This window comes from Vulpes lagopus, chromosome 5, assembly GCF_018345385.1.
Source record: "Vulpes lagopus strain Blue_001 chromosome 5, ASM1834538v1, whole genome shotgun sequence".
Taxonomy (NCBI): Eukaryota; Metazoa; Chordata; class Mammalia; order Carnivora; family Canidae; genus Vulpes; species Vulpes lagopus.
In genome coordinates, this window is record NC_054828.1 from 6644100 (window position 1) to 6653033 (window position 8934).

The 8934-nt window shown below is 49.8% G+C and overlaps 1 protein-coding gene and 1 non-coding gene across 2 annotated transcripts in view; one reads left to right on the top strand and one right to left on the bottom strand.

Annotated features, from left to right (window-relative positions):
* The window catches only part of LOC121491538 (NADH-cytochrome b5 reductase 3), a 29246-nt gene extending 24427 nt beyond the window's left edge, over positions 1–4819 (top strand). The window contains exon 9 of the mRNA XM_041756565.1: positions 3623–4819. Coding sequence (XP_041612499.1) covers positions 3623–3795 — 173 coding nt within the window. The 3' untranslated portion in view covers positions 3796–4819. The remainder of the gene's footprint in view (positions 1–3622) is intronic.
* Positions 4820–8737: 3918 nt separating this feature from the next.
* Positions 8738–8887, bottom strand: LOC121492312. Its single transcript, XR_005988203.1, has one exon. It is a non-coding gene; the product is annotated as a U12 minor spliceosomal RNA (small nuclear RNA).
* Between the last annotated feature and the right edge of the window lie 47 nt (positions 8888–8934).

Here is an 8934-nt window from a genome sequence, read left to right on the forward strand (position 1 = left end):
CATTCCCTGTACTTACACTATTAAATTTGATTTTCTCCCATAAATCTCTCATGTCCGTTTTGTTCTTAGTCCAGCTAGAAGAGCCTTTGAAGGGACAGAAATTTTTGCTCCCCGACTATAGCACACCTACTTTACCCATATATCCCTCACTGGACATTTAGAAGCTTCCATATCTTGGCTGTTGTAAACGATGCAGCAGTGAACGTGGGGTGCAGATATCTTTTTTGAGCTAGTGTTTTCATTTTCTCCTGATAAATACCCAAAAGCGAAATTACTGGATCATAGGGTAATCCTATCTTTAATTTTTTGAGGAATATCCGTAATGTTTTCCGCAGTGACTGCACCAGCTTACATTCCCACCAACGGCGCACGAAGGCTCCTTGTTCCCCGCGTCCACGCCAGCATTTGTCATTTCTTGTCTTCCTGATGATGGCATTCTGACAGCTGTGAGGTGTGCATTTGAGCAGAATGTGTGTGAACTTTTGGGTGGAACTTTCTGTAAATGGTACATGTCTGAAGTCTATTGGGGCTAACATGTTGCTTGAGGCCAATGTTTTTGTATCAATTCTCTGTCTGGGTGACCTATCCATTGATAAAAGCAGAGTGTTAAAATCCCTTACTATTATTGCGTTGCTATTTCCCCCTTTAGATCCATTAGTATTTGCTTCATATAATCAGGTGCTTCTATGTTGGGTGCGTAAATATTGACCAACGTTCTATCCTTGTTGGACTGACCTCTTTACCTTCATGTGATGCCCTTCTTTGTCTCTTATTTCCTGCAGCCTTCTTTTCCTTTCCATCTGCATAGAGTATCTTTTTCTGTCTCTTCAATCTCAACACACTCTGTGTGTGCCCTTATAAACATCTCAGGTGTCTTGTAGGCAACTTATGGATAGGTCTTGTTGGTTTGCTTTCTTTTAATTCCAGTGTCGTCAACATGCAGTTGAGGCAGTTGTTAAGTTTCAGGTGTGCAATAAAGTGATTCAGCGATGCTACACATTACGCAGTGCTCGTCATGGCAAGTATACTCTTCAGCCCCGTCACCTGTTTCACCCATCCCCTCACCCGCCTCCCCTCTGGCTACCATCTCTTTGTTGTCCACAGTTAAGGAGTCTGTTTTCTGGTTTGTCTGGTATTTTTCCTGTGTCCGTTTGTTTTGTTTCTTAAGTTCCATGTATGAGTGACATCATGTGGTATTTGTTTTTCTCTGACTTATTTCACTTAGCATTACAGTCTCTAGCTACATCCATGTCATTGCAAATGGCAAGATTTCATTCTTTTTTAATGGCTGAGTAATATTCCGTTGTATGTATGTATATATACATATACACTCCCTTTGCCCCTATTCATGTGGGCAAAAAATACGGTGATATTCCTCGAGGGATTTTTGTGGTCAGAGGAGAAAATGTGGTCCTACTAGGAGAAATAGACTTGGAAAAGGAGAGTGACACACCCCTCCAGCAAGTGTCTATTGAAGAAATCCTAGAAGAACAAAGGGTAGAACAGCAGACCAAGCTGGAAGCTGAGAAGCTGAAAGTTCAAGCTCTGAAGGATCGGGGTCTCTCCATTCCTCGGGCAGATACCCTTGACGAGTATTAATCATTTGCTCAGAGGCTGTTGCTTTTGGGGAGCAAGGCCGTCACTGAATGAAAGTGACATCCTGATCACCTCACTCATTTGACTAGAGACTGTAGAGTATTGAAAAGTCCTTTTTGAGTTCTTTCACATGAACAACATGAAATCACTTTCCCCCCCTTTTTAATGACAAAAATCATTGTTAAAAAAAAAAAAAACAGAGGCAAGGATCCTTTTTGACACATCATTTTGATCACTGTGGAGCTGGCAACCCTGCTTTATGTTGCCTTTCTTTAGTGTTCACAGGAGACATTCTCCATTTACTTGTAAATAAAATAATCTGAAAACTCAAAAAAAAATATATATATATATACGACATCTTCTTTATTCATTCATCAATTGATGGACACTTGGGCTGCTTTCATAATTTGGCTATTATAAATAATGTGGCTATAAACATAGGGGTGCATGTATTCCTTTGAATAGTGTTTTTGTATTCTCTGCATAAATATCCTGTTGTGTGATTACTGGATCATAGCATAATTCTCTTTTTAATTTTTTGAGGAACCTCCATACTGTTTTCCACAGTGGCTGCAGCAGTTTGCATTCCTACCAACAGTGCACGAGGGTTCCTTTTTCTTCACATCCTCACCAACACCTGTTGTTTCTTGTGTTATTATTTTTCCTTTTTTTTTTTTTTTTAAGATTTTATTTATTTATTTGAGAGAGAGCACATGTTGGGAGGAGGGGCCAGAGGGAGATGTGCAACCAACTAAGCCACCCAGGTGCCCCTGGGTTTTTTATTTTAGCCATTATGACAGGCGTGAGGTGATAGCTCATTGTAGTTTTGATTTGCATTTCCCTGATGATGAGTGATGTGGAGCATCTTTTCATGTGTGTGTTGGACATCTGTATGTCTTTGGATAAATGTTCATGTCTCCTGTCCATTTTTTAATTGGATTATTTGGACTTTGGATGTTGAGTTGTATCGGTTCTTTATATATTTTGGATACTAACCCTTTATCAGATACATCATTTGCAAACATCTTCTCCCATTCAGTAGGGTTGTCTTTTAGTTTTGTTGGTGGTTTCCTTTGCTTTGCAGAAGCTTTTTATTTTGATGTAGTCCCAATAGTTTATTTTTGCTTTAATTTCTCTTGTCTCAGGAGACATATCTAAAGAAATGTTGCTATGGCTGATGTCAGAGATATTATGGCCTGTGCTCTTATCTAGGATTTCTGTTTTCAGATCTCATATTTAGGTCCTTAACCCATTTTGAGGGTTTTTATGTGTGTGTATGGTGTAGGAAAGTGATCCAGTTTCACCCTGGTCCAGTAGCTGTCTGGTTTTCCCAACACCATTTGTTAAGGAGACTGTTTTTTCCCCATTGGATATTCTTGCCTCCTTTGTTGAAGATTAATTGACCATATATAATCATGGGTTTTGGGGCAGCCCCGGTGGCTTAATGGTTTAGTGCCACCTTCAGCCCAGGGCCTGATCCTGGAGACCCGGGATCGAGTCCGACGTTGGGCTATCTGCATGGAACCTGCTTCTCCCTCTGCCTGTGTCTTTGCCCCCCTCTCTCTCTCTCTCTCTCTCTCTCTGTGTCTCTCATGAATAAATAAATAAAATCTTTAAAAAATAATAATAATATAATCATGGGTTTGTTTCTGGGCTTTCTCTTCTGTTCCATTGGTTTATGTGCCTGCTTTTGTGTCAGTATAGAAAGGTCTTGTTTGTTATCCACTCAACCACTTTTGATTGGAGAATTTAGTCCATTTGCATTTAAAGTAATTATTGATAGCTACGCACTTATTGCCATTTTGTTAATTACTGGCTTTTTTTGTTCTGGGTGAGCCAGGCTGGGGCAAGGGATCAGAGCAAGCATTTGCTTTGGATCAGCCTCTTCATTCTTCAGTGTTCATTGAAAGAAGGGAGAAAGTCACAGCACCGGAGTGTGGTGATCAGGGGGAGGGGCTTTGGGCAGGTGGGCAGTCATTGGTCAGTCACACAGCTGTACTTGGACTCACTTGGTCTTTCCCCGCAGCCTGGGACTACAGCCAGGGCTTCGTAAATGAAGAGATGATCCGGGACCACCTTCCACCTCCAGAGGAGGAGCCGCTGATACTGATGTGTGGACCCCCGCCCATGATCCAGTATGCTTGCCTGCCCAACCTGGACCGCGTGGGCCACCCCAAGGAGCGCTGCTTCGCCTTCTGATGGCCAGGCGCTGGCTGCTCGCACGCCTGTCCCGCATACTCACTGTGCCCTGTCCGCACCCACTCCTCCCCACCACTGCTCTTTAACATCACTTTCCCCCACATCTCCCACTGTGGTCCTGGGTTCAGCCTGGCCTGCCTGTTGCTTGGCTGGTTACCCCGCTGGGCTGGCCCCCGAGGGATCCTTTTGGGAGCAGGGTTCTGTTACAGGTGGGCCATCGCCAGCCACCTTCTGGGCCGGTACCTGTCTGGCCCTCATTGGTTCTTACCAGTGATGCTCGGCCCTGGCCCTGACCCTTCCCTACCTCTACCCCACCCACCCATACACTACTAGGCCAAGTCTGCAAGCACCATGCTCCACCCCCCACCCCCCCCAAAGCAGACTACCCTCTGGAAATAAACACAAATGTACAGGCAGCCCAGAGCTGCAGGTGGCAGGGTCCCCCCCAGCCACTGCCTTGGGACCCTCACCTGCCACCCCTCACTACCTGCTCAGGGCCACAGCCAGGCCTTAGCACCTGACACTACATGACAGGTAACACCAAAAAGTCCCTTTGGCTGGGGCTGTGGGGGTGAGAGTCTGCCCCCACCCCAGGACCCAGGCAGGCCCAGTCAGCAGAGAGCTGGGCTCTCTCCCAGGCTGGAGTAGGAGGAGGGGGCTGGCTGAAGGCTCTTCGGGGGGCTCCTCAGCCTTCCTGAAGCCTCAGCATCTCCCCAGCACATCTAAGCATCCGGGCGGCTTTGGGAGTTCCACGCCGTCAGCCCGGCAGTCTGATGGACCGCCTCGGGGCCCTGGGCCGCCAGTGCTGATGGCAGAGCTGAGATGATGTTTATTTATTCCTCTGTCCCAAACCCACCCGTCATGCTGCCCACACCCCAGCACAGGGGAAGTTTTTGTCTGAGCAGCATTCTCAGTGACCTCGATGTTGCCTTTAGAAGGGTGGGTTCGCCTCTTGCATATGGGCTTTTTCAGAATCATTTATGAGCAGAAAAAAAACATTGAAATAAAACTTTGCTAATACTAACCCTTTTGCGGTTCCTTGAGGCTCTGTGACTTGTGGCATTGTGGGAGAAGAGACAGGAAGGGCCCCAGCACTCACTTTTCGTGTATTCGTGTTCATCGTGTAAGCTTTGGACTGTACAGAAAAGTATGCACAGGGGGAAAAAAATACTGTACATCCACAGGCAAATGCCTCTGATGAAACCACATGGCCCACCATGGGACTGCTGCTTTTCCTCCATCAGATGGGCTTTCCCCTGGGGTCCCACATTCTCTGGAAGCCCACAGGGATCATAATTGATTGTATAGCAAATCCCCTACCCTTGGACAGTTAGGCTGCTTCCAGTTTGTGGACTTTGTAAACAGTGGTGGCCTTCATCCTCCTTTCAGATGATTTCTTTTTTTTTTTTAAGTAGGCTCCCTGCCAACGCTGGGCTTGAATTCACAACCTTCAAGAGTCACATGCTCTACTGAACTGAAGCCAGCCAGGTGCCCCTCCGATGATTTTTTTGAGGTTAGAGTCCTGGAGACAGAAAGTTGAGCCAGGGTGTATGGGCTCTGGGAGTCCAGCCTGGAGTCCTCCCCTCGTGCCAGCCCCCTGATGCCCAGCCTTACTCACACCGCGTGAAAAGCTCTCTCCGCTCCCATGTTGTCCAGCTCTGTATGTCCTCATTGTTTTCCCCTCTGAAAACCAGGGAGAAATCACTGGCCTTGGTTTCTGCTGGAGAGCCTGAGGCTCAGCCATGACTACTAGCCTTCAGGTCGGAAGCTGGGCCATGAGGTGAGGCAGGCACCACTCTCCCCGTGGAAGGCGGCACAGGGGTCCCTAGCTCCCTCGTGCCTTCATGCACTGTTCCAAGTGCTGGAGACTTGGCTGCAGCCGCCCCCACACGCCCTCCCCTATTCCTGGGGTGCTGGTGAGAAAGACAAGTGCCAGACGGTGTCATGAGTGAAACGGTAAATGCCAAGACAAGTCAGGCCACGAGGCAACGTGGGAGTGAGGGCTGTTCTCTCTGAAGAGACAACGAAGCTGGCTCTGCTGGGGTAGGTGTTCAAGGTGATGGAACAGCAAGTACAGATGCCTTGGGAACAAGCTTGTGGAATTAACTTTGAGAAACAGATGGAAGAACGCAGGTGGCTGAGGGGACAGCGGAAATGAGCCTGGAAAGGAAGCACAGTAGACGTGCTCTAGAGTGACCAGCAAGTGCAAAGGCCCTGGGGCAGAGACCTGGTAGGAACATCGTGAAGGCCAGTGTGACTGGAGCGGAGTAGGGAAGAGGAGAGGATGGGGGAGTGTGCAGGGAGGAATGCCGGAAGCCCAGCCTCAGGCCAGGGAGCCCCTTTCTCCTCTTTCCTCTCTTCCCGTCTTTTCTGGCCCTGGCCCACATCAGGAATAGGGCTGGGACTCCTCAGTGGGCAGGGAAGGGCTTGGCCTGGGAATCCCTTCTGAACACCTACTGTGTGCTGGGGACCCTGCAGACACTGCGCTCAGGTCCCGTCTCCTCATCGTGACCCCCTTCTGGAGGATGGGAAAGCAGGCCTGAGTGTCGGGCTTTGAAGGCGCACCTGCCTGAGCTCACAAGGGGCTGTCCCCGGGAGCTGAGAAGGGCATGGATTGGACCTGGGCCCTCCCTCTCTCCTCGCCTCAGTTTCTCCATCTGTATAACAGGTGAGTGAACTAGGTCATGACTTGCCACCCTCTCAGACCTGACACCCTTTTAAAATAACATTTATAACACCCTCTTGAGCCTCCTGAAGTGGATTCACGGGTAATATTATGAGCTTGCATATAGAATTTTTAAAAATTGGGGCGCCTGAACCTGGGTGGCTCAGCCAGTTAAGTCCCGATTCAGCTCAGGTCTGATCTCAGGGTCATGAGATCGAGATCCGTGTCTGGCTCCATCTCAGGGCAGTCTGCTTGTGTTTCTGTCTCCTCCCTCTGCCCCCCCCCCCAACTCTTGTGCTCTCTCTCTATATATATATAAATCTTCAAACAAAAAACACAAAACTCCAATCATATTAGAGCAAGAAAGGAAAGGAATTTATAAAAGGATACACATTTCAGGGTGGCCGAAGTCCCCAGAAGGGGGGTGGGCAGGGGTCCCTGGACAGTCACAGCCCCAGATGCAGCCTGACTCCCAGTCTCTGCCCACAGGGATGCGGTTTTCCCAGGCAGGGCACAATCCTTGGTCTATTTCCAAACAAAGCAGGACCCAGTACATTCCCAGCAATTCCACGTTTGCTCGCCCTGAGCAAAAAGTCCTACGTGTCCATACAAGATATGGGGGAAGCCCTGCCTGGGAGTGTGATGCTCTTCGTCCCTCCCGGAACATGGGAGCGTTGCAGGCATGGGGAGGGCCCTTGCCTCAGGATCGACACATCCCTGTCCCCACCCTCGCATGACCAGATTCCATATCCCCGTCCTCCAGACAATCAGCACCCTACAAAGCTCTACACCTTATGAAATGCCTCCAAGGGAAGGTCACCTCGATGACAGCTGACCTCAGCTAATGACCTCACTGAACTAGCTTGAAAAATAACCTTTAGATCACTTTTTTTTTTTTTTTACATTGCATTTAAGGCGTGACAGGGCTTTAACCCCTGGGGTCCCATGGCCCCTTCCACGTTCTTCTGCACCTGCCCTGGGCGGTCCAGGGGAGGGGAGGGTGCTGAGGCCCAAGCTGGTCCCTGTGTCGTCGTCCCCCACCCTGCACTTCCGGGACGGAAGGAGAGAAGGAGGAAGGGAGGGGCTAGCGGTCCCGTCTGACGGCTGAGGAGGGCCAGCCAGCACCCAATCGCCGCTTGGCAGGTGGGACCCCGACTCCCTTCCTCGGTCTGGGGCCCGGCCCAGCCCCGCTGGCTTTGCCAGCTCTGGCCCCGCACACCTTCTGCTGCCAGACCTTTAACCAGGTGCGGCCTGTCAACAGTACATGAACTCCGCGGGCATCAATGCACTTAGAAATTAATAATAGGGGATCCCTGGGTGGCGCAGCGGTTTGGCGCCTGCCTTTGGCCCAGGGCGCGATCCTGGAGACCCGGGATCGAATCCCACATCGGGTTCCCGGTGCATGGAGCCTGCTTCTCTGCCTCTCTGCCTCTCTCTCTCTCTCTGTGACTATCATAAATAAATTTTTAAAAAAATTAAAAAAAAAAAGAAATTAATAATAGGAATAACTCACAGGGCACAGCGCCCTACGTGTATTCCCCTTTTTTTTTAATCGATTGATGCAGCAAACATGTAGCTCGCGCCAAGCTTACAGTGCTGGGGCCTGGGGCTGCCATCACAGACCAGGCAATTCCACCCATGGATTGTAACGTCTATTTCCTCCTCCCAACGACCTGTCATTCGCCCGGTTTTCTAGATCATCCGGAAGATCGGGACGATTTGCGCGGTGAGAGTCAAGCCGCCGGGAAGCGCGGCTGCTGGGACGGGACCCAGGCGGTCCTGCAGCTCCGGCCAGTGAGCAGCCACACGGGCAGCTGCGGCTGTCACCCAGAGCAGCGGCTGGCCTTAACCCTTGTAATGACGGGGGACAGTTTCAGAGAACTGGGCGAGGTCATCGGCCTAAGGCTCACGGGGCCAGACGTGAAAAGCGACTTTTATTTTCATGCACCATAATTTGCAAAATGTCCGGAAATGGGACGCCTGGGGGGCCCCGTGGCTGAGCGTCTCGCTAGGCTCAGGTCCTGATCTCCGGGGTCCTGGGATCCAGTCCCGCGTAGGGCTCCGGGGGGTGCCTGCCTCTCTCTTGTCTTTCAGGAATAAACAAAACCTCTTAAAAGCAACAAAAAAAATACAAAAACAAAACAAGCCCCCCCATGCCCAGAAACCGCGAAAGATCCGGTAAGGCAGGTGCGCCGGCCCGATAGGAAGACTTGGAGGCCTCCCCAGCCCGCCAGCCCACCGCGCCGCTCGTCTGCTCTTTCAGAGTAGGGGGGGGGCCGGGCAGATCGCGGCTCCCAGGCATCCCGCAAAGTAGGCGGGTCACCTCAGGGGCGACCTTTACCCGCTCAAAAATTCGTCTCACATTAGCAGTGAGGATTCGGGCGTCACCCCGAATCGTTATTTTCCTTACTCATAAGTTTAAGGCATAAAGAGCTACACGTGTTACTCGCTGGGTAATGAATCCCCTTCTCATT